This window comes from Sabethes cyaneus, chromosome 2 (assembly GCF_943734655.1).
Source record: "Sabethes cyaneus chromosome 2, idSabCyanKW18_F2, whole genome shotgun sequence".
In the NCBI taxonomy this organism is placed as follows: Eukaryota; Metazoa; Arthropoda; class Insecta; order Diptera; family Culicidae; genus Sabethes; species Sabethes cyaneus.
In genome coordinates this window covers 204,371,225-204,397,809 of record NC_071354.1, presented here as the reverse complement: position 1 = coordinate 204,397,809, position 26,585 = coordinate 204,371,225, and the positions used below count along the sequence as shown (strand labels likewise).

Here is a 26,585-nt window from a genome sequence, read left to right as displayed (position 1 = left end):
TGCAGCCGACATCGGTCTCATCCTGTATCACATTCAGCGACTCACACTGTTCCACGGTTTCAATACGATTGTAATCTGTCGCATACTGGCCGATTTGGTTCGACTGACGCTGGCCTGGTTTGGATGCACTCGGAAATAGCTACACCTAATAAACTCTAGTTTATAAGTTCTGTTTCCCAGGTAGTTGCAGTGACCTAATCGATTGTTAATCTCGTTCGAGTGGTGTAACTCTGCATGATCTTTTAAGGGAAAGTGTAGGTTGTCACTGCTTAATTATCACTGCTTTGTTGCAATAATATTATTACATAAATCAGTTTTGTTATTACATTGTACTTTTACATTTATGTACAAATAAACCAATTTTACATCCAATAAATGCAGATCCAATTGGCACCACAACATGCCACTTACCTATCAGAGAACTAAACTGAACTAGTCTTAAAGGAGTTTCCTTCATAAAAAGATAAGTTTTTTTAAATAATATTTCAATCTATTTAATATAAGAAACAGTAGCGCTGTCATTTTACAATTTCTCAACTCTGATTAAGAACTAGTAAATGGTTTCATTGAAAGAGGAAAAAACAGCTACACATGTAAGCGATTAAGTCAGTGATTCGATAACAGTCAGTAAACAGACATATAATAGATAAACGAAAACGTTTTTCACCGATACCGACCGCGAATCAAACTGCTCCTGTAAAAGAAATTTCTTCTCAACTAAAGACAGCTGAACAAATTGAAAGTTAAACAATATTCAAACAAGAATAAAAACTGTTTACAAAAATATAATATAAATAGGCACTTGTTATTACAACACGCTCGATTTCTACTTTGTTATAAATGTATGTATTTGATTTGTAGTGTATGTATAATGGAAAGAACAAAATACGGAAATCACTTGGAAAAACCGCTGTTGTTAGCTGCTCAAGTTTGTTCGATGAGGTACCTGCAATTTTCATTTGAACTTCCTATTAGCCGGCCGGTTTGTAATTTCTGGTGCCGGACGAATAATTAACAACAATTATTCCGCATCTTACTTCACACGAAGTAATCAGTCATTTTATGTGAAATTAGATCCGGAATAATTTCCAATAGTAATAAGACAAGCGCTCTTCCTTTCTAATCTATCAGTATTTGTTACTAGTATTAGTAAAATGTTGCATTCTTATTTGTAACTTCGTTCGTTCAAGTTATTATTGTGGTTTGTTACTAGGAATACTACCTTCTGGCTTGCATGCAAATTCACTACTTGAGTGAAGGTTAGATATTGCACCTACTGAAAACTGTTGTTGTATGTATCTGATAAAAGAAATACAAAATCGAGCACTGATTGCAAGTATAAGTAGATTCGTCTCGTTGGAAGAAAACATATCTTACGCTAATGATTAATATAAACGTTTCTTAAAACTGTTTCGTTTCATGTATTAGCACATATTAGCATTATTCTTACGTTTTACTTAGTTAGGCTCTATTTATTTCCTGCAATCCAGATCCTGCAATTGCGCAATTTAAAACATCGATATAAATAGACTCTGCTAAAATAATGTCGCTTGGACGTCCTACTAACAGCATGTTTGCATAAAATTTCTTCATGTATTAATCCAACGAAACACAAACAGCAATTTTTAGTCTAAGTCATCCGGCTTTGACTTTGTTAATGCATTAATTTTTGGCAACAATTTTCTAATCCTCCCTTTAACCGCTAGTGCGTTCAATTTCGTTATCAAAAATACTATCTGTCTCCCCTAAGAAATTCCTTCATGCTTGCTTATAAAAATTCCCTTACTTTTCTGACTAAGAAACACTCGCAATTTTTTTCGCAGAAAAATTTGTTAGTTCAAAAAACTAAAATGTAACAAATATATTTTTTTCAATCGTCGAAAAAATTATGCCTTTGAGTAGAAACACATTTAGTAAATAAATACATATCGAGAAAAACGTCGCCATACGATAACATCCTTACAAACTATTCTAACATAGAAATATGAGTACTCTTGTACTAGATTGCCATACCTTCTTTTGACACGATTTGAGGTACCTCTTATTAGGCAGTTTTTCACACAAGTTCAAGGCTTTCCGGTACCTACTGTAAATTGATTAGTGTTCATTCTATCTTCGAGTTGCTCCGAGTTCTAGACGTTCCTTCAGACATCTGTAAAGTGCGTTAAAGGTGCTTCTGACTAACCGTGTGCTCCTTGTGTGTGTTGTACACCGTCGCAGAAAAATTGTGCGCCTATTCGTTCATCACCGACGGTTACCAACAGCTTAGTATTGATACCAAGGCTGCCGACGTACCCAGCGCAGACGGTGGTTAGTCTGATCCGAACGAATCTTGATACTGGCCCCCTCAGCAGCACGAACCGTTTCCTTAACCTAAAAGTAACCAAATTGTCATACTTTTGTTCTTCAATTTGAACTTATACGATGTGATACTCACACTCTGCATCAAGTTCTGCGCATTGCCAACCAACATATCGGTTGCCTCTCGGTCTTCGTCGGAGCCCTGCGCGCCCAGCATTGTGGCTTTCACGGTCGACAGGATCTTCAGCTGCGTTCCGATGGTCGGTATCCGTTCGCACACCTGCAGCAGATTGGTACGGATGCGTTTGTCCGTACACTGGCGGGCTAGTATCTTCGCCAGCCGGGTCACATCCTCCGAGGCTTCAGCAATCTTCTTTGCCGTCGCAATCAACTCTCGCTTGCTACCCTTCGAGTCGGCACGAACCAGCTCGGACAGACGGGCCATAAGAACGGCCATTCGCTTAGCCGCTGCGATGATTTCGTTATCCTTCGAAGACCACTGGCGTACTTCCTGGTGCAAGCCGTGTGCAGCCATCAAGATGGGCTGGTTTGCATTGGGCATACCCTGGAAAAGTTCATCCTCGTCGTCGGTCTCCGGTGGTGGAGGTCGAACCGGCGGGATGTTTTCCCGTGGTAGTGGCGGACGTGGTGGAGCCGCTTCTTGTTGCTGTGGGCTAACATGCAAAGCAGATAGATCTGGCATTTCTGGCACATCCGGAACATTGTTAATGGCACTGCGAATATTACGCACATTTTGAAGTAACTGGAAATAAAGTCAAATTAGTGGCTAAATTAAACAACGCGAAGTTTGTGTACAAACCTGCTTGTTGGCCTCCCGCCAGTTGGAAGCATGGATCGGATCAGCAATGTTGGTTGAAACGTGTTTCGCTTCCTGAACCATCGGCGAAATGGACTGCTGAAGACGATCGGATGCATCGTTAACCTTAGCGATGAATTCCGGATCTTCGGAATTGTCCGCTTCCTGCTTGGCCACCAGCAGAACTCGGTTAGCCAACCGAGCTTCGCTGGATGTGTTGTCGACCATTTTCTGAGGCTGTCTCATTCGAATTGCTTCATCGCAGAGGAACGAATGCTTCTGCATTTGCTTCTCGGAAGCTTCGATGAAATCAGACGGATCCGTTGCTTGATCGCACAGCGTACGCATGCGAAGTATCGTATCGGCATACTGCTGTTTTAGATTGTTCAAATGTTCTTCCGCTGCTTTGCTGGTTGGGTAGTTCATCCGAATACGCCCAGCAGAGATTAGCTGTGGAGTCAAACTGTCGATTTGAGAAGCCGAAGAAAGCAAAACTTCGGCGAGTTTTTTGTTACCTCCAGAGCCACCGGCGGCTACCATGCGGCTAGTTTTGGACGCACGATCACTAAAGCTTTGCAATTTATTGGACTTTTGATTGAAATTCTGCTCACGACCGGGCGTTCCTTCTGGAAGAGCGACCGCTTCCATGAATTGTTTCAGTGGCGATGAAATATCAATGAAATCTTCAACAACACGATTAACCACTGCATTTTGGATTTGTTTTTTCAACCCATGCAGCTTCTCATTGAGACGTCGTGCTACTTCCTGCGCCTGTGCAGTGTGTCCAAGTCCATTAGAGCACATTTGTGAGAAGTCATGAGACAATTGTTCAACCTCATCACACAACTGCATAACTTCTGCCTTCTCGTGGCCACTTAACCCTTCCGCTACTTTACGACCTTCATCGACAATGAGGGCAATTGCACGCTGCCCAAGGCCACGATCATCCTGGCCAGGGTTTTGCAACCAGCGACAAGCTTGTTCCAAGCGACCCTGAACTGTGTGCGCTGTCTGCTGCAATCCAGCCTTATCGACACCCATTATGGCATTCAAAACGGATTGTTCCAGATTGCCCAATTTATCTCGGATGTCACGAGCAATCGAATCAGCTTGTGGAGTAGTTCCTTTACCATCCTGTCTTAAATCACACAGCGTGTTCGTCATAGCAGTGATATCACCAGCCAATCTTCGGATAATATGAGAATCCTGAGGAAGACAACGGTCGGCCACCTTCAATCCATTACCAACGATCTGTCGGAGCGCTTTCTCCCCAACCCCACCACGCAGAGCATACGGATTCCGCAACCAATCGTTCGCTGCTTCCATCTTATTATTAATTGCATTGTGGATCTTCTTCAACACCGTCAGATTGTCCAGTTCACTTTGATCCTCATCGTAGGTCGTCAGCTGTAAAACGCGAATAATCTCCTGTATTTCCTCACTCATTCTGGAAGCCAAGTAGTTTCTATTTTCAGCCGCTTCATCCGATCCTTTCCCGCTCTGCTCGGCAATCAAAATAAACACCTTCATGCTGCAAATCAAAATCGGTGCCAAAATTTTCACCTGCTCCAAGCAGCGTACGAGAATTTCACTGTGTACTTGATGCGTTAATTCCTTCTCTCGGGCACCGACTTCCCGCGATACCTTACTTAGGCACGGGGTCAAATCCTTCAAAAACTGCACTAAATCCTCCATCGTATCGATAACCTCCGAGACTGCCAAATAATCCAGCACTCGTTTGCACTCGCGGATGATCTTTCGCACCTCCGATTCGTCGAAACACAAAAGCAGCGATGAAGTCCCCTGCAGGATACCCCTCGAGCCCTCGATCAATTTTTTTCGCGCCGGTCCACTGAATGGATCACCCCTCAGCATGGCCGATGCTTCCTCCAGCAGTTGCGAGGCGTTTTCGACGCGAGCCAACGAGGCGGGCATGTCCTGTTTGAGGATTTCATCGTCCGAGTTGTGAATCGTTTCCCGACCCACCCGGACCAGATTGGTGACGGCCAGCGAAACCGCCTGGACCGGTCGGCTGAGATCGGGCATCGCGTTGCCATCTTCGGCTTCCTCGTGCAGTATCACCAACCGGGAGACCTATCAGGAACGAAATTGGAACGAGAAAGAACGAACGAAACGATGTTTTAGTAGAGCTAGTGGTGCATAGTATAGTGTAGCGTATTTTGGCTCGTTTGTCTTTTTGAGTGGGGTAAATTGCCAGCCGAAGCAGAAATTAATGATTTATAGTCTAACAGGGGTCAGCGAGGCATTTGAAAATGTCGCCATTTATTATGAAGCTAATTGGCTGCCGGTGAAACGGGGTGTGGCAAATCGAACAGAATATCGGATTGGAAATTTATTTTGCTTACGATAGAGAAGATTTGTACGTTTCGTTTTTGTTTTTAATAAACGATGCCGTTTACCATGTCATTCAAATCTAATAACTATGTGTTAGATGCATTCGATATGGCATATGAACAATTAGAAATATTAAGTCGTGGGAAGACACTTTTTATGGAATTAATACCGGTTCAATCTTGAAACATGGTTATCAATTCAAATTCCATTTTAGGAAATACGACTTTGTTCTACGGAACACCTTCAAAATCTAATTTAAAACTTTTGACTGGCAAAATTGTGTCCACTGTTAATGATATAACGATATTAAATTAAAGCAATCACATCCAGGATAAATGCCACACAAAAATAAAATTGGTGAATCGCCCATTTACTAGACATGCCCATGGTAGTAACAATTTCGTGCTTCCGCTCGATTCATAACACCTTGTAGCGCTATGCCTTGACGAAGTTCTCTGTGTGATTCGAATAAACTTGACAATCCACCCTTGATCCGAACACAACACTGTGTACCATCCTTCGTAGATTGAATCAATTTAATGAGCTTCCTGGAGAAGCTGTTCTCGTCCAGGATTATCCACAACCACAACTTTTTCCGATCGATAGTATCATATGCAGCTTTAAATTCAACGAACAAATGATGCATGGGAACTCTGTATTCACAGCCCTTTTGGAGGATGCGCCGAAGTGTAAATATTTGATCCGTTGTTAACCGTTCTTCCTCGAAGCCGGCTTGTTAAAATTCCCACAAATCTATTCGCAATTAGTGACAGACGGCAGAAAATAATTAGCGAGAGCACTTTGTAGGCGGCATTGAGAGCGTTGATCACTCGATAGTTCTCACAGTCCAACATGCCGCCCTTCTGATAGATCGGGCAGATAACCTCATCATATTTAAGGCGGGTAAAATGATAAAACAATACCCAAGCCTTCAGATTTTTTAAAAAGCTTTCAGATTATTAGTTTGACACAAAACTTTCTCAAGTTAATGAAAAAAAATCACGGATAATCACATGGTATGGCAATTAAAATGCTTCGTTGCCTAGTAACAATCCAATACCAAGAGACGGCATTCTGTGCTTTTCTTGACATTGAAGGCGCTTTCGACAACATGTCTTTTGCTTCAATTAATACAGCTCGCCTTAACCCCTCTAAGGTCTCTAAGCAACTCCTATTCCTACCTCCTCGTGGTACCAGCCGGAATACGAGCAACCTTTTGGAGATTGGTACTGCTTAGTTGGTTTCGAGTTACGATGCTGGTATAACAAGCCAGTCATCGGTGTTCTAATCTCGGCTAGGCGGTGCTGCTAGATAGAGGTAGTATGATTGTTACACTAGCCCCGTAACTGTCCTGTACTTTAATAGCCAGATGTGAAGTCTATCGATAAAGAAGATGGGTCAAGTCTTAAAAAAGACGTTCAAGCCCAAGGCTTTGCGTTTGTAGTGGAGATCGGGTAACCAACCTCGCTGGAAACTAAGGTCGGATACCGTCAGGGAAGGGGGCACTCACGCTTCTGCTGAGCGTTGCCAAAAGGAACAGCATTGCCAGCCGTGAGCGTCTGTCTCCAGGTTAGGGATAGCGGTGATCCCACTACACGGTGAATCGCCGTTTTCGTACCAGGTATGCGGCTGTATTTTATGTTAGGGGCTGCATTCAACAGCGACTGATCCGGAGCAGGCGGATGACTTATGAAACGCTATGTCTTCGTAACCCTAGTAAGGCGATATGCTAAAAAACTTATGCTAGGAGAAATTCAGAAATTCATTGGGTTGAGCATTAAGCGCAAATTCTTTAATTATAGACTCACACAGGTCAGAAGCGAAAAGTTCTTTCGTTCCGTTATGGGTAGAAAAAACCTCCATCGTACCACAAACGGCAATGGCCTTAGGTTAATCCACTTCGCTGGAAACAGAGGACTGGCTATCTGTAGCACCCATTTTGTACGATGGAACGTCCGAAAGCACACCTGGAAATATCCTAATGGAGACACCTGCTTTCAGGTTGATGGGCGGTACTTTGCTGATGTCGCAAACGTGCGATCCTTCCGGGAGACTAGGGACCTCGACTAGGGATTCGATTAGGGACCAAACCACTATCTCGTCGTGGGCAATAAGATACGCGCCCGGTCGTCAAATCAAAACCAACGAGGAAGATACGACTGAACGTTCGCCGATTATTAGCGGAAGGAGTTGCTGGAGAGTACTCTCGGAAGACTGTCGAGCGGATCGGAGAACAACTTAGAGTGGACCTGAACGACCAGTGGAGGCACATTCACGACGCGACCAGTACTACAGGGCGAGAAGTGTTGGGTACTACTGCTATAGCCACTTCCAGTGAGTGGTTTGATGAGTGCCAACGAGGGACTGATGAGAAGAATCGAGCCAGAAGTCACATATTGGTTGCAAATGTGTCACGCCAGAACAGAGCGAGATACCGAGATGCTAGAACTGCCGAAAAGAGACTTCACCGTCTTAAGAAACGCCACCACTGATATCGCGTTCTTGCGGAGGCAGAGAATTGCTTCGAGAAGCACGATGCTAGAAGCTTCTTTAATACGATCAACGAAATCAAATAACGGACCGTGCCAACTCCTGTTATGTGCAACGACAAGGAGCGGAACCTGATTACCGTAAGATCGGAGGTTGCTAAGCGTTGGAAACAACATTTCGATGCATTGTTGAATGGTGAACAAGATGAAGCGATAACAAAAATAGGATTACGATTGACGATGATAGACAAGCTGTGGATCCACCAACTTTAGACGAAGTTAGAAAATCAGCGAGAGAGCTGAAAAACGACAAAGCAGCTAGAAAGGACGGCATTTCCACCGAACTCTTGAAAGCCGGTAGCGAACGGCTGTATTTTGCAATCCATCAGACTATACTAAAGGTATAGGAACTGAGGAGGAACCACTTACGGACACTTACCACTTTACTGGTTGGAAGGTCTTATATGCCCTATTTACAAAAAAGTCCATCGACTCGAATGCAGCAATTTTTTTTCCTTGTTGGGGACCTTGGACCACTGCGACCAGTTCTTTGATCTATTGTGGTGTGTCCTCTTTTGCTGTATGCCTTTACTTATGAACAGCTACTATGTTGTTTAGTAATTGTTATTTTAATTGAAGGCATCATCCCAACACGGTAATATATTGAGAATAAATTTTATTACTTTCTGAGCAGAACTAGCCCATATTTCCGAAGGCTCCAACAGTCCTTTATCAAGAAATTTGCGCCTTTTATCGAATAATGCCGTGCATTCGCACAGTATATGATGAGCACTTTCACACTCTAGATTGCAGAAGCGACATCTATCATCATTAAGCTTTCCTATTACCTTCAGATGATATTTGCTTGAGCAATGACCAGTAACCACTCCGCTAAAAGTACTCAAATCTTTTTTTGAAAGATTCAAAGCTTTTGCGTGATTGAGACATTTGGCTTAATAAACCGTTTTGCATGACGAGCTGATAGAGTATTATTCCAGTTCAATATGACCTGATTGTCATTTTTTCAGTTCCATCTTGCACGTACTATTGGATACCCCACAGAAAGGTACGGGACCTATAAATTCCATTGCAGATCCAGATCTGGCTAACTCGTCTGCTCTTTCATTACCTTCTATACCACGGTGCCCGGGAACCCAAAAGAGGTTTACCCTGTTGTGTGTAGATAGCTGTTGAAGCAGTTTTACACAGTCCCAGACTAATTTGGAAGTGCAAGCAACAGATTTTAGAGCTCTCAGAGCTGCTTGACTGTCTGAGAAAATACAATGCATGCCTATATTTTCTCTTCAAGCAGATCGAAGTACATTCTAGAATAGCATATATTTCGGCTTGAAAGACCGTTGGTCATTTGCCCATTGCCACTGACCTATTCAGTCCAGGACCAGTAATGCCAGCCCCCACTCGGTCTGCCAATTTCGAACCATCAGTGTAAAAAGTTATTGAACCATCTCTGACATAGGGGCCCCCTCGTTCCCATTCACTACGATCTGGTTCATGGATGCTAAATAAATGGTCAAAATCGAATTTTTTTTCCATTAAATCTTCAGTTTGAAAAATAAGAGGATTAATTTCAAATTCCTTTAGGATACTTAGGTGGCCTTTTAGATCACCACTGAAAAGATTTTTGGTTCGTCTGAGTCTTATCGCGTTTTTAACGGCATCTAGTTGAATGGCCTGAGATAATGGCAGTAGATTTAATAGAGCTTCTAGGGCTTTAGACGGAGTAGTACCCATTGCTCCTGTTATAGCGATAGTAGCGAGCCTTTGCAGCTTTCCAAGTTTAATTTGAATCGTTTTTTGTTTCGGCCACCAAACTAATGCTGCGTATGTGATTCTAGGTTTCACTATAGCCGAGTACATCCAATGTATCATTTTTGGGCTTAGACCCCATTTTTTATCGAACATTCTTTTACATGCCCAAAAAGCACTAGTAGCTTTGTTGATCACTTGTTCGATATGTGTATTCCAGTTGAGTTTTTTATCTAGAGTAATTCCAAGACACTTAGTTTCTGTAGAAAACGGTAGAGGAGTTTGGTCTAAGTGCAAAGTTATGAAGTTAGTTTTATTTCTTTTGAATGCAGCAATTACCGACACATTACTCTCCTCAATTCTGCATACCAAATTCTCTCTCGCGTCCTGTTTTTCAAATCGAGGCCGTTGCAGTAAACCTTTGTTGGCGAATACCAGTGCGATTTTTTAGAGGAACGCTCCACGACGGATCAGATGTTCACCTTGCGACAAATCCTCGCTAAATTCCGGAAATTCAACTTGCAGACTCACCATTTGTTTATAGACTTCAAGGCGGCGTACGATTCAGTTAAACGAAATGAGCTGGAGCAGATTATGCTTGGACATGGCTTTCCAACAAAACTGATTAGACTGATACGTGCTGTCCTTGATGGTTCAAAATCAAGCGTCAGGATAGCGGGTGAGACATAGGACTCGTTTGTGACGCTAGATGGTTTGAAGCAAGGTGACGGACTATCGTATTGCATTGGCTGTTCAACATTGCATTGGAAGGTACTATTCGAAGGGCAGTAGTACCGTATCTTCTCAGGTGCTTAGCAGATTTCCCAACTCGTAAAAAAAAATTGAAAAAACAACACAAAGTATATGGTGGCTGGTAGAGAGCGTGGTAGCCCTTCGGGTGTTGGAACCGCGGTGGTGATAGATGGAGACAGTTTTGAAGTGGTCGACGGATTTATTTACCTTGGTACGTTAGTGACATGTGACAACGATGTGAGTCGTGAAGTAAAAAGGCGGATAGCGGCTGCCAACAGGGCCTTCTACGGATTACATAGCCAGCTGAAGTCCCGTAGCCTGCAACTCCGTACAACACTAGTGCTCTGTTAGATGCTATTCTCCTGGAGCGACCGACGAGCTCTTGGAGTTTTCGAGTGTAAGATCCTGCGATCAATTCTTAGCGGCATCTTAGACGAAGGAATGTAGCGCAGGCGCATGAATCATGAAATATTCCAAGTATACAAAAATGCGGATATAATGAAGCAAGTAAAACACGGCAGGCTACAATAGTCAAGTAGCAAGGATGCCGGAAGAGAGAAAACAATATTTAGCAGAAACCCCGACAGAGACCGACGACTTCGAGGCAGACCCCGTACCCGTTGGATGAGCGCTGTTGACGTGGATGTTTAGAGCAGCAGGTGTTAGAAGCGACTGGAGAGCGGCAGCCCAAGACCGAGAAACGTTGAGACGTCTCCTAAATTCGGCACGGATTCGGTAAGCGGATTGTCGCCGAAAAAGTAAGTAAGTAAGTAAGTAAGTAAGTAGTCCTCAGTATCATGGTCAACTGGTTCCTTGCTCATCGTTATTTGGCCAAGTTCTCCCTAGTGTAGTGGCATAATGGCAATATTCAGATAGTTTTTCCAGGCAGTTTTTTCCTCTCCACCACTTGTTAGCATTCCCCATGAAACCAATCGTTTTGTATACTCCGAGGCTCTTCACCTAGTGCCGTTGTGAAACAATCAGCATCAGGTATTAGCATTCGTGGCTCAAACGATTCGTTCATCACAATTGTCCGGAAAACTCTCGTAAAAAACTGCGTTTGCTTTTAGCATTCACCATACGCTTACGTAAACCAGTTATCGTCAACCTACCGGTCTGCAACCCACTAGCACAGAATATTTACAAATTCAAGATTTTAGGCTGACGAACAGAGCAGGTAACTTTTCGAAAAAAATATATTCACAAGGGACTCCTCACCTTCTCGGTAAGTTATTTCGAACAACAACGTCTTAGTTAAACACGACCACAAAACAAAACAAACAGATAAGTCTGCCCTTGTCTGTGGTAGCGTAGCGAGACGCGACACATGACGACGATCGCGTCTTAGTCAACAACCGACCACGTCCTCCAGCCCTACCGTTAACCATCATCACGAGCACGACACACTCGCGAAAGCTGCCGGTTTGCCGCTTGCTTGATGTTTGGCAGTTTAATTTATTATGCAGTCACCGCGACGAGCCAACCCGTAGAACGCCGCCGCACCGTGCCACGCGCTGTTTGTAGGTGTCCGTGCGGCTGTGTACTTGCGGTCGCTCGCAAAAAAACGGAAAAGCACACACTAATGCTCTTAATCCGATGGTCTCATTAATCTTTTAGCGCAGGTATTTACATGTATGTATTTACTTGACAGCCGGCAAACGTGTGGATGGCCGGGCCAAACGGCACGTACGAAGAAATTGCATTTTAGGATTAGAGATGGTCAGTTAGTATTAGCTCTGAATCATCACAATGACAAGATGCACCGAGAAAATCGCCCTATATTAGTTTGAGTTTTGAGGATACGAGTAACACCATTTAAAAGTTTTAAAATTTAATTTCTAATTACAAAAATTTAAATTCTTCTCGGAATTGTGAGCTGATAAGTCAAGATAACCCAAAATTGCGACATTATCAGTGACACCTTTAGCTCTTCAAGGTCTAATACATTTGAACTCGTTACCATAAAAACAAAATGGTATGTAATCAGCTTCTAGAAAGTTTCTGCGATGTTGCAATTGTGTTATCATGTACGAAGAAAAAAGTTCAAGGTTGCTAGCCAAACGATCATTATTTATTGATTCATATCAATTAAACCCTAATTACCGTTCGGCAGCGTTCGGCTAACAAATCCAATCAACGAGCGGATTTGGTTAGTAAACAAAAGCAATGCCGAAAAAGAAACGGCAATCACAGTTTACTTGAGCCAAAGCAGAAAAATCGACGGAAAAAAGTATGTAACAACGTGTGGAAGTCGGCTTTTCACACACCGAGTCTTAAAAATAAAGTATGATTCATGCTTTTCTTTTGTGAGAGCCCGTTCAAACTAGCGGTTTCCTATGAACGGCTAAACTTTATTACATGGTCTCACGTTATTACGGTCAAATTAAATTTGTTATGGGGGATACACAAGGTCACTCGTAGGCCACTTGGCATCAAACTTTTCTTCATATTCTACGATAAATAGAAATAGGTCAATCAAAAATATGGTTCAAATACTATCAAAGTCTGCAAGGAAAAGTCTTTTGTCAAAGCATTTCTCAAATAACATCTTTATTGAGGACAAATTCGACTTTAACAATACGGCCTAATCGATCGAAGTTTCAAACTCGATAAAAAACTGCCACGATAATTTCCACAACGGGCAAACAGAAGCATCTGTGATTACCCACCACAACCAATAACGACACCCTAGGCGTAGGTAATGGAACCATCCTACTGTTTGTGTTCTAATTTTAAAATCAATTTCCCCAACCATGCCGCGGACTCACGGCAGCAAGTCGGGGCTACATAAGCGACCACGCATACTCTCGACATGCTACCCGTTGCTCGACGACGCTAGTATTTTTTAAGCAAGTAAGTAAGTAAACTATAAACAAGGTTAAAATTCATGCATGTCATATGAGTAGTGTCCGACTGTCCTGCCAAGAAGCAGGAAAAGACGATATTCCGCAACGCATAGTGATGGGCTAGGCAAATCCGTTATAAAAATAACTCCAGTATCAGCACTGATTGACTAGCTAGTATGTATTGGTACCTGTTGTGCAACGGGCTCCAAGATGTTCTCGATCGTTTTTGTGTGAAACACAGGCATTTTGAATGTTTGTGTTTTGTTATTTGTACTACTGGTTCAGGTTGTTTTGTGGTCGTCGTTGTAATTCACTTCAGCTTGCTCCAGCTGGGCGATACTTTTTCCGGCGCCCCTCTCAGGCGGCTCCCAAAATGATGCTTCAATCGTCTGAAAATGATACAAGAAAACAACATTAGTCAACTGCAAACCGACCTTTCATGTTTGCCTGTTCGTTTAAACTGGTCTTCTTTTCTCCTCACTATCTATAGGCACCAATTAAATCACCATAAAATGATTCAACAAAGCTCATAAATTAGAAGAATGCGAACAATTCGTCTAACTGGAAATCGCATGGAATGGAAGTTTAAATTTATGCGTCATTTTCCACCATCCATTTCGCCGTGGTCGTCAGACCAAGTGGATACTCGAGTTTGGCTGCTGCCAAGTACCATTCAACCACATCTGTACGGTGCGGCGTACGTACGATGGCGAGACCCTTGAGGCAGTTGCCTCATAGACATCCACAGTTTATGAGACGATGACGCCTGCTGTCGTAGTACAACTGCCGTCTACTTGGGGCTTGGGTATGACTCTGTATGTGACACAAGACGTGACGTGCATTTTCGTACTTTTAGCGCTACCAGACAACGAGTTCACCAAATTACAGTCATTAAGAATTCAGCGAATGTTCTCCTGGCAATCAAAATTTGCTAGCCGAAACTCTTCGAGGCTGAAGGTATACGGAATGGATTTTCCATGCGAAACTGGATGTCCAAGAGTCTGCGTTTATTGTTTTACGAACTCTCTCACAATAACGGATGAATATATCTACTGCTATAAAATGGAAGAATAAATTTTTGAAGAAAAGTAAATTAAAACTCAGAGAAAAACGCGGAATGCGGAGCATGTTATGTAGAATCTGACCACTGGAATGGGGAATGTTTTTTGAGAAAATCACAGAAATGAAATTCGGAAACCGGATCTGTTTACAGAAGTGTTCAATTAAACGTTACCCTCGAATTCCTCTATTAGTTTTAAGAACAATTCAAACTATTCTTAAGGCATTTGTTAATTAAATAATAATAATTCAATAGTCTGACATTCATATAATCTGCCACCAGGAGAGGTTTTCATCAATAGTCTGAATATAGTTGGTTAGGCTGCACCGCCACGAGTCTCTTCTGTCCTGACCCTACGGATTCCAGTCGAACGCCTCTCTGTCGATTGCAGTAACCCCTCTCCTCAAGGTATATCCAATCCACCTCCATCTACACATCTCTGCTTCTATCGGATGCTGATGACGTCGACAAATGAGTACCGAATTGAAGATCCTAACCCAAATGATGTACCGCAGGTAACGGTTAACAAAGACTTTCAGTTTTTGTTCGGAAAAGTGATCTGATTTGAGCGCCAAACATTCCGAAGACGTCCAGTGGTTAAGCTACATAATACCGTTCCCCTAAAAATCGCCGAGGCAGCGGCTCCAAATCCCGCTGTGCAAAACACGCCAATTCATATGACTGTGGCTGGTTTGTTTAATTCCCCTTGGAGTTGTCAAGAAGAAAGTGGTTTGGTGTTTGACCCTTAACACAAGTATGCGCTTCGACCAACACCTTCCGTTTTCTTCCGGCATCGATAATTTTCACAACAATTTTGATAGAACGAACCACCCTCACTCAAGAGCCACCCATTACGTTGAGCTGGGTGAGAACTGAAAAGCCACGTGACATTACATTACTAACCGTTTCTACTAATCCGACGATCAACTAATCGGTGATCCATCTAAGTATCTTAAAGGAATTTGAAATTAATCCTCTTATTTTTCAAGCTGAAGATGCAGTGGACAAAAACTACGATTTTGACCATTTATTTGGCATCCATGAACCAGATCGTAGTGAATGGGAACGAAGGGACCCTTAACTACGAAACTTAATAATAATAATCCTTTTTTCGGGTTATCCAACTGGTCGCTTAATAGCGTATAAAACTCGGCACTGGGCCCTTTTGTGATGTCAACAAAATGTCAGGGAGACCTCAAATATCAGTTTTATCTGATGAGACAGGCAATGTCGCCTACTAAAACACAGGTAGCGTCCCAAGCATATCCGACACACGTCTATGCCCGCAGGCGGAGGCCTTCAGCCCTGCGCGTGCTCCACGAACTGACTCTGAGACCTCTCTGCCAAAGGCCGGAATGTTAAAATGATGATAAGAAGAAAAATGATAGATCGAATTTGTAAATATGCTTTGCCCTGGACATTTTGTACTACTTGAGTTGTAAAATGTAGTATAGTGAAGAAGTGGAGGATTCGTCAGCCTCACCAAACGCCGGTCCTCAACCGCGCGCCCGCTATCAATTTTCCAACACAGCCACAAACGTACCAATAGGAAAACTAACTTCGGACCGTTAGTGGCTATCAACTTATCAGGGCAAACTTCATCTTACATCCCTTAGAATTTGAGCATTGTCCCAAGACTGCAAAGTAAATTGAGCGCAACACAACCGGGACGTTCGCGGTAGCCGACAGAAGCTTTAAAATATAGAGTCGCACCCACCTCCCAACCCTCGAGATCAAAGAGCTAGTGCGCAGTATTTATAACGGAAATCCGTCGCCAAACCCCAAAAACCGACCGCGAGAAATATTGTAAAAATGGTATATAAATGGAAAATAGTATAAGAATTAATGACTTCTCCTTAGCATCTCTATTATTACCCGTAATCATTGTGGAATGCTCCTTCGACATCCAAACCATCCTGCTTACATCCACTTACTAACCCAGGGGGGGGAGGAGGAGTGGCCCAATCAAACCGGCAATTTTCGGAGATAAATTGTGATAGCTGTGATAGGTAAGGATGAGCCCCAGAAACAATCATCTGTTAATTATCATAGATCCCCGCCCTGGCTTTATTCTTAAACGGAACAAAAGCACTTTCTGAACAACGCAACAATCACATTTGGTAAATTTTTACCCCGAGAGTTGAAATTATAAACGTATTTTGATATATACCGTGCCGTATCGAAATCCGTACACCTAAGAACTAGACAATTTTAAATGGTCAATATAAAATTATGATATTGTAATAAGCAATTCGTCATATTTTCTTTTGACAGTATAATGCTTATTTTAACATTATTTGGAATAACAAGAAGCTAAAATCAATCCTAGTAATAAAAAATAGAGATCAAAATGTGCAGCTCTTGATTCAAAATCCGTACACTTTTTTATTTATGGATTTAGATTCAAAATTATGCGGAATTTAATTGATTTTTAACATGGTGTACGAATTTTGAGTCACAGGTGTACGGATTTTGACCGTACACCTGTGACTCAAAATTCGTACACCATGTTAAAAATCAATTAAATTCCGCATAACTTTGAATCTAAATCCGTGTAAGCTTGATCGAAATGTGTTCAAACTTTACGGCTAAGTTGTTTTTGTTTATTTGACTAATTGCTTTTAAAATATGCTTTTCTTGATAATTCACGCATTGTATTTCAGTCCTGCTCATCTAAGAGTCGTTTACATGCACAATAGGAACACTACAAGGAATCAATCTTTTCGTTTCTAAGCCAAACTATGGGTAATTGTTCATTTTTGGTCGGAAAGTTAAAATATCAGGTTTGGTACTGATTAAATATTGCCTCTATCCATGGGACCACCCACTTGTAACAAAACCTCGCTTATGTTAAATGTTCTTACATTGTTTTCCTTATGCCTCAGGAAATATTAGGCTCAGAAACAAACTTTTTTAACATTTTAGAGTAAATTAACTTGACTTATAAACAATATATAACATTTTTTCTTGATTTTTGTTGCAAATTATATGGAAAGCTGAAATATTGCAGAAGAGACTCCGGTATTTCGAGAGTACCAATTCAATACACTAGCTCTTATCGTAGTGACAGGAACTTAAACTATCTTGATGCTTTATTAAAGGATTATCCGCCATTTATTATCGTATTTGCCATTTTTCAGTTTATCGACATATATTTAGCTTTAGTTATTTCCATTTTGTTTGGCAAAACATAGAATAGAGTTGGATCGCTAAGGATACGCCACAGGTGTACAGATTTAGATTCAACTAGTAAAACTGAATCAAAATCCGTACAGTACTAATTATAATGAATAAATATTACTTGCCATAATGAATAATATTAAACTGTAGAACTATAAACACCACCATAAATCGATTTTCGAGGTTTTAAATAGGAAAATCAATTCAAGTACGCTTTACACTTCATTTTATTGGAAGTTATTTTCTTAGCAAATTGCTAACAACACAGCCAATTTAGAAGGAAATCTGATAGGCATTAACGTTTTAATTTTTATTAGTTGTATTTCGTGGCCTACTACCTATGTTTTGACATTGACGTAATGCTAATAAAGAACGGGTCTGGGCCTATTATTAATATTTTGCATTTAGACTATTTAATACATATAATCAAGCAAATTGTATTAGGTGTACGGATTTCGAAGCTGTACGGATTTCGATACCGCACGGTACCCACATTCAGTGATGTAAACGTGACCACTGTTCATTTACTGATTAGTTAAAAAGCCCTACACCACATCAAGGTTCAGTTTTTTCGTAGGGAACTACGAAACTTAATAATAATAATTATAATAACTGTGTAAAACTGCTTCAACAACTATCTATACACAACAGAGTAAACCTCTTTTGGGTTCCCGGGCGCTGTGGTATAGCAGGTAATGAAAGAGCAGACGAGTTAGCCAGATCTGGATCTGCTATGGAATTGATAGGCCCCGAACCTTTTTGTGGAGTATCTAATAGTACCTGCAAGATGGAACTGAAAAAATGGGAAGCAAATCAGGTCATAAAGAACTGGATTAATACTCTATCAGCCCGTCATGCAAAACGGTTTATAAAACCAAATGCCTCAATCACGCAAAAGCTATTGAATCTTTCAAAGAAAATCTGAGTACTTTTAGCGGAATGGTTACTAGTCATTGTCCAAGTAAATATCATCTAAAGGTAATAGGAAAGCTTAATAATGATATAGATGTCGTTTCTGCAATCTACAGCGTGAAAGTGCTTATCATATACTGTTGAAATGCACGGCATTATTCAACAAAAGGCGCTAATTTCTTGATAAAAGACTGTTGGAGCCTTCGGAAATATGGGCTAGTTCTTCTCAGAAAGTAGTAAAATTCATTCTCAGCATACTACTACCATGCTGGGATGATGCCTTCAATTAAAATGGCAATTACTAAATGACAGAGTAGTTGTTCATAAGCAAAGGCATACAGCTAAAGAGGACACACCACAATAGATCAAAGAACTGATCGCAGTTGTCACCAGCGCACCTGTAGGCATAACAATACCCTACAGTGGTTCACAGTCTCTTATTCAGCAACTGCAATGCCTATCGCTATCTCCTTGTGATACGAGCAACCTTGGTGGAGATCGGGTAACCAACCCCGGTGGAAGTCAAGATCGTATGTTGACCGGGAAGGAGGGCTCTTTCGAGCTCCGTTGATTCTCCGGTGAAACAAGCGGTTTGTTTGCAGCCTCTGGAAGTCGCCACCACAAAAACCTAAGGCACTGAATAAAGAACAAGGCAATTCGGACTGGAACAATCGGAATAGACCCACACAACGAAAAAGGACTATGAATTGAGAACCTGGGACGTGGAACTACCGATCCCTCAACTTACAAGGAAGCACTCGAGTGCTCTACGACGTATTGAAGAGCCGCAAGGTCGACGTCGTAGCGCTGCAGGAGGTGCGCTGGAAGAGCTTAAAGGTACGTACTTTCAGAGATGGACGTACCATCTACCCGAGCTGCGGCAACACACACGAGCTAGGTTCAGTTTTCATAGTGATGGGCGAGATGCGGAAACGGGTGATTGAGAGGTGGCCAATCAATCCTCGAATATGCAGGTTGAGAATCAAGGGCCGGTTCTTCAATATCAGCATCATCAACGTGCACAGCCCTCACCTCAGAAGTACCGATGACAAACTAGTGATTTTAGGGTTCAGCACACACCAGCTGATCAATGAAATGTGCCTAAGACTTATCGACTTTGCTGCCTGTAAGAACATGGCCATACGTAGTACCTTCTTCCAGCACAGACTTCTACACACGAATACCTGAAGGTCACCAAATCAGACAGAATCACAGATTGACCATGTTTTGATCGACTGTCGGTACTTCTCAGACATTATCGACGTCAGATCCTATCGAAGCGCTAACGTTGACTCGGACCACTACCTAATTGGAAGTTTTCTTTTTTATTGGCACCCAGGCGGAACAACTACCGGAGGAGTGAAAAGAAGGGGTTAATTGCCCGATCTACAAAAAGGGCGACAAGTTGAACTGTGAGAACTATCGAGTGATCACCGCTCTCAATGCCGCCTATAAAGTGCTGTCCCAAATCATTTTCCGCCGACTATCACCAATTACGAACAGATTTGTGGGAACTTCGTCGACTTCGACTTCATCGAAGGTCGGTCTACAACGGATCAAATATTCACACAGATAGCTGCAGATACTCCAAAAGGGCCGTGAATACAGAGTTCCCATTTGTTCGTTGCCTTTAAAGCCGCATATGATACCATTCCCCGAAAGAGCTATGGAAAATCATGGGCGAGAACAGCTTCCCAAGGAAGCTCATTGAACTGATTTAATCTAAAATAGAAGGTAGAGTGCTGTGTTCGAATTTCGGGTGGATTTTCAAGTTTATTCGAATCACACAAAGGGATTCTTCAAGGTGATGGTCTCTCATGCCTGCTGTTCAATATAGCACTACAAGATGTTGTAAACCGAGCGGATATCAACACGGGGGATACGATCTTCAACAAATCTAGTCAATTCATCTGCTTTGCCGATGACATGAATATTATCGGAAGAACATCTGTGGTGGTGACTGAACAGGACACCAGACTAAATCGCGAAGCAGAAAAGATTGGTTTAAAGATAGATACGTCCAAAACAAAATACCTGCTGGCTAGCGGAGCCGAGGCTGACTGACGCTGCTTTTGCAGTAGTATAATGATCGACGGCGATTGCGATCGAGCAGACCAAGCCCCCGTACAAAGTGCACCCTGTACAAGATGTGGATCTCGTACACATGAATTGGAAAACCCCACCATTCTGAATCTAATCAACATTGATGTCATCCCACATATTCCACGAAATAGAGAATTTCTTCGACCGAATTTAGACGCACCGAATATGATCAGAATGAACCCATTCTTGTAATGTGTTAATTGTTTAATAGCGTATACAATTATTTTGATTGCTCTGCTACGTGTAGTAACTTTAAGCAATAACTGCTGCTTTCAAAAGTATTTACCTAGTTAGTAATTTTATTAATGTAGACAAATAAAAATAAATAAATAATATGCCCTTTCTACCAAAGGGAACATCGACTCCATTGTAGGAACTACCGAGGCTCAACATTGCTCAGTTCGGCGTTCAATGTACTCTCCTGCATCCTGTTCTTGAGATTGAGACCGTTGGCCAAGTGAATACCAAGCTGGTTTTCGTGAAGGTCGCCTTTTCAACAAAAAAGGTTCCGGGAGTACGAATTGCACAACTCAATCTCCATTTTGTGGATTCAAGTGTGGCGTACGATATAGTCAAACGAAATGAGCCGTGGCAAATAATGCATGAATTTCCGTCGAAACCGATAAACTGAACAAAACCGATGAATCGAACGATGCTAGACAGTTTCAAAGCAAGCATCAAAATAGCGGGTTAGACTTCAGTCGGTTTTAAGATGTTGGACCGCATTGCTGCAGCTTGGTATCTCGTTTTTCTGAAAACGCATGCTTTTGAAAGTACCTTGAAAGAGCTATTTAAATTTACCCTTTTATAATTTCTTGTACAAGCAACTGGTTCTCAGAAAATTTTACTTCCTTTCTGGTAATTTTGACTACGAATCTGTTATTCTTGTTGTGCATCGGGGAAGCGCCAAAACTAACGTTTAGTAATTTTGACTAGAACAACGCTTGGACTAAACAGAAATCTTTTTAGCCTAAATTAACTGGTGCATCCTCTTATTTTTACCCTCTAATATAGTATGCCGCACCATGAAATATCTTTCTGTGTGCCGATAGGCACACTGTCTGCATTAGGCTGGAAATGTGGTCAGAATGCCTGACAGAAGAGCAACTAATAATATTTTCAATAAACCAGGAAGACCTGCACCCGGCGAATGTGCGTTGTTATGATGCGTGCTCAGCTGATGTTCAAGGCAATTAAAGGATGGTGCCCAGGACCTACGATAGTATGTTCAGTGCAGAATCGTTAGCGGATCGTCGCCAAGTAAGTAGTAATGTGCAGCAAAATTGCAAATTGCGTTTCAGCGAGAAAGAGCGTGCATGGGTACTATAAAGTACCTATTTGGTTCTTAAAAAACAAAGATTTCACCTGGGAGTTACTTGTAATTCTCTGAAATGTGAAATTTAGAGCGACAAAGACTTTAAGTAGGAGAAAATCAGTTCCGCTTAGTCCTCAGTCGGAAAGTCGACAGTCAAAATGAGATTAAGAAATGAAATGTTAGTTAAAACAAATTTTTATGAAGGAATTTGTTCTCTGTGAAAAATGAACAATACCACATATTAAATCGTCTCAGATTCGTCAACCAATTCGGGTTTATTGGTTCATTCTAATTCTTACTTTATGTCACTTAAGTTATTTTACTCACTACGTCAGCTTGAGTCTCTACTATGTATAACCAAATTTTAAAAAATACGAGTGAAAATCTATCAATGACTGATAGCTGGCTGACTGCCAACGTTTGGTCATCAGGTGCATACATTGTGTGCTAGATTTGAATATTGAAATTGACGACCATGCTGGATACACATTCAAAAAAGTTTGTTACAGATAACTTTACTCTTTCCTTGGCGCTTACGTCACTTTGCCGGATTACGCCAGTACAATGATTGAGGTTGGTATGAGAAAAACAAGCAGCTACTAATTGTATCAAACACGTTCCGGCTCACAATGGCCAGAAATGTAAACTCCACTATGGCCAGTCCATCATTAACAATAAACCAGCGCCAGGCAGCAATAACCGAAGGCGGCGAAACCCGTAGGAGTACAAATCGGTAGCGTGAAAAATATCCGGACACCTTTTTCTCCAATCAAACCGGCGACGACGACGACGACGCGGTGGCCTACTGATGCTGTGTAGGTGCGCGAGTACCGTGAAATCGAATCATCGTGGTGATAATAAATGATGGCGTCATCAACGCATGCAGTCCGTGCTCACGGCAACCATCTGTTGTTCGAATCGGGGGCTGTTTTGTTGAATTCGAAGATCACCGACGCGCGCAAAGTGGATTTTAAGTGTGTAGGCTAGAAAGAGACAGAGTGCATTCCGTCCCATTGGCGGCGACGTTGACCTAGGTGACGATTTTATTGTTTATTTTTTTCTCGCTTTCAATTTGCTCGCTGCGTGGGATCATCAATGTCAAGTTCGATTGAATAACGATCGTTTCGCGGAAAAAGCGCGGGTGAAATGAACTATATGGGGGCAAATAGTGGTCCCCTAGAGGAACATATATTACGTGGCAAATATTTTAAATGTCGCAGACCACATGAAACTATTGATTGTTGAAACTGTTGATAGTGAAATGCATGTATTTTGAATTTGAAATATTTAAACAACAGAGTAGACACCTATATTAAAACGTGGCTTTTCTAAAGGTAGGAGATCTATTTAGTCTAACGACTGAGTTTAATTGAAAGTCTTAAAGTTAAGCTTATTTGGATATGCTAATTTTTGTTTCGATTTTATCAACGAAACTTTAAATTTAATTTCAATTTAAATTGATCTTAGAACGAAAAAATTTACAACATATTTAGAGCATCAATGAAAAATCAAGATATAAAAATGCGGTAAGTGACAGCTATCCAATTTTTAACGACCATCTCTTGATACAATTCACAGAAACGGTAACAGAATGTCAATCAAAGGTAAACATCTACTTCCCGCTAGCTCATAGATTAAGTTATGACGCCATTAGTGAGTTCCACACAGGATGTTCGTTATCTCCAGAGTAAATATTATTAGTCAAATGCGCTGTTAGTTAGCGCGACCAATTCCATAAACGAAGAATTCAATCAACTGCACACACTTACAGTTTGATCCGACAAAATAGCGGCTTCCAGTTCCTCACAAACGAAGATGCCGTCATCGTTTCCTATGGCGTTCATACTGCGCGGTATACACAGCCAATACCTCCCGACCGTGTAAGGTGCAAAGGTGCTTGGATTTGTTTTGTTGATACAGTTAGTAATGAGCTGTCGCTGTAATTGCTCATCTATGGTAGTCAGTTTAAAAAATACCATTTGAGCCTATATCGGTAAAATTGATTTCAAAAAGCGGAGCAAAGCTTAGGTGCTACATACCGTTTTCGAAACTGGATCTTCTGTTCTTTATACGACCGTCTTCGCGGCCAGCTGTTAGAGTACATGACAATTGCGGGGCTAGTGCTTTGATCCCATTGACTCTAACAGCCTCTCCCAGCCGAAATTCGAACATACGATGACTCGCTTGTATGACCAGCGACCACTGGGAGGCTTAAACTGGTTGCATCCTTCGTAAAAACAATTCAAATCAACAAAACTAAAAACTGACATTGGCATATTTATCTGCAGTCATGAGAAGGCATTCTGCATAGAGTCATCAGCAGAGGTTAAAATGCATCACAGCGGACAGATATGTATTATCTTTCGAATACCTCATGCCGTGGAAACCATAGGAATGTAAAACTTTGCTGATGCATAACATTTATTTTACGTTTGGTCGGGCATCCCCGTCAGTGCTACAGTGGCTGTATGGGTGATGCATAGTATGAAAGATCAAGTTCTGCTGAAGATGAAACGAAACTGTATTCGATTTCTATCACTGTTTTTTTGTAAGGATATATCAGATTTCTGCGTTTACATTATAAATGGGGAATTATTTAAACAAAACGCGTCATTTAACTAAAATGTGTAAAAGCATTGAATAATAAATCACTTCAACGTTCAATACCATGAATCCATGTTGCTATTCTCACCGTCACCGCTTCAAAGGAAATAATTAAAACTGTGTCATTTGAGGGCCAGCACAGTCCTAACGGAAGATCATAAAACGAGTGATGGAGAGTGATCGCAGTCCGAGAGAATTGAAGCACTGACGCCGTGTCCGCTTTGATCATAGAAGAGTGGGTGATCGCGAATAGCATTTGTTACACGTTCAGTTTTCACATCATCGTCGTCGTCGTCGCAATGTGCTTCTGATCAAGCGCGCGAAAAGTAAATACATTACAAAGGGACCATGGGCAGAGGCCGCACGACGAGTGACCTCACTAGGGCAAAGCTTGCGAGAGGACTGTCGCTGTGGGAGTTCGCTTCACAACAAAGTAGAAGCGCTACCTTCAATCGTTTGTAATGTTTAGACTGTATGTTTCCATAAAAACGGTAAATGATTACTCCACACATTCAGCAGACGAAAGCAAATGATAAAACGAGTTTTTGATAAGGAACCACTATAGCTTGTAACACAAAGAAAACAAATTTAAATATCTTTCCAAGAAAGTGACTAATTCCAAGTTACTCATCCCAGGCAAAATATTAATATTACGATTTTATTATCTAATATACCTACTATACAGCAACTTCCAGTTTTGGTATATTCAGATAAACAAGAATATTCTATAAACATCCGCACTGTGCCATATTTAACCAAAGTTTACTTACTGCGTACCCACTGTTCCATTCCCAGTCACCCTAATTAATTCTTATTGACATCTTTCCCCTTTCTAGAAAATTATTTGTAACTTTCTTATCCTTCAATTTCGACTAGTTGCTTAACTATAGAATTCAAAACAGTAACGAAAATAAACATATAAGTTAAATCACATTATTTGATTGCTTCCAGCACGCAGCATAAAACTAGTGACTCCCTGATTTGCCTTTCTTATTGGAAGTCGCACACCCGAACACTTATCTATATGCGCAAAATTGAAAGATGATCCTCGGCGGCGGAGAGAAAGAAGATTCAGCACAAAATTGCAAAACTACCGTTCTTCATCACTGTTAGAAAATTTTCACCATTTTTTACCTTTTATGGATTTTTTCTTCTGCCGTAGTTGTACCGTTCTCGGGATCTGCAAAACCAGGGATTACAGGAGCAAGCAGAATAACAAAACGGAAAGTCTCGGCGATCGAGATGAGAAAAAATCAGGTTTTTCCTTTTCGCAACTTTTTTTCTGTCTGTCACCACCTTTCCGAACAAATACACACTAGCACAGCAAGGCACACAGCAAGGCACAAAGCATTTATGGTTATAGGTATATGAATGTGAAACGAAACGGAGATCTTACTGTCCTAGTAAACTCCAGAACCACTCACGACGAACGAACGATACAAACTAAAGAACCGACGATATGCGTGTGATGCAAAAAGTTTATGCTGCTTTATTTTATGCTTGGAACTTTTGAACAAAGTAAAACTGTCAAGACAAACAGCAGGGTTGCATACTGGTTAGACACTGGAGGGGTCCATCGATTAGCTTTATTACTCGATATACGGGGGATACCACATGTGACAATTTATCTGAAAATTTTGTTTGGGTTTCGTTTTTAGCAATTGACAGGTTTCAATCCGCTATCTGGCCGACGGCCTGGCTAAGGGGAAACATGTGCAAATCTATTACCTCTGCTCACTGACTCCTATTCTTACCTCCACGCTTCACGTGAAGTCAGCTGGATACGCATTACGCAACCTCGGTTGTCGTATACGGTTGTATATACACCAATACGTTTCCGTCAGGCATAGTGGCTCCCACCCACTTTAAGATGATAGGGGCTACCGTGGGGGGTCAGCGAGATAGGGACCTTAGGCTAACAATATTGAATATACTGACCCTTGCCCAGCAGGGCAGGCTGGCTCAACATGCAATGGTAGCTGATCGCCTGAAGCTTGAAATCCTGGGGCCGAGCGAATTCCCCTGGCCGAGTACTGGCGTACACAAGACATCATCCGGGCAAGTCTTACTCTATTCCTGCATA

General features: G+C 41.6%; 1 protein-coding gene across 1 annotated transcript; it reads right to left on the bottom strand.

The window, feature by feature from the left end:
- Window positions 1-493: 493 nt before the first annotated feature.
- On the bottom strand, window positions 494-25,912 carry LOC128738736 (vinculin). The gene is made up of 5 exons (XM_053834080.1): window positions 25,637-25,912; window positions 13,517-13,717; window positions 3,122-5,212; window positions 2,438-3,064; window positions 494-2,373 (listed from the first exon to the last, which is right to left on the bottom strand). Exons 2-5 carry the CDS (start codon window positions 13,571-13,573, stop codon window positions 2,266-2,268), a joined length of 2,883 nt encoding a protein of 960 aa, XP_053690055.1. The 5' UTR covers window positions 13,574-13,717; window positions 25,637-25,912; the 3' UTR covers window positions 494-2,265.
- Between the last annotated feature and the right edge of the window lie 673 nt (window positions 25,913-26,585).

Bases quoted from the DNA above. Each gene is read 5' to 3' on its own strand.
- LOC128738736 (XM_053834080.1), bottom strand. From the start codon at position 13,573: ATGCCTGTGTTTCACACAAAAACGATCGAGAACATCTTGGAGCCCGTT. The intron at 3,065-3,121 runs GTTTGTACACAA...CTTTATTTCCAG, and splicing joins GGCGGGAGGCCAACAAGCAG to TTACTTCAAAATGTGCGTAA. The intron at 2,374-2,437 runs GTGAGTATCACA...GGTTACTTTTAG, and splicing joins CGCAGAACTTGATGCAGAGT to GTTAAGGAAACGGTTCGTGC.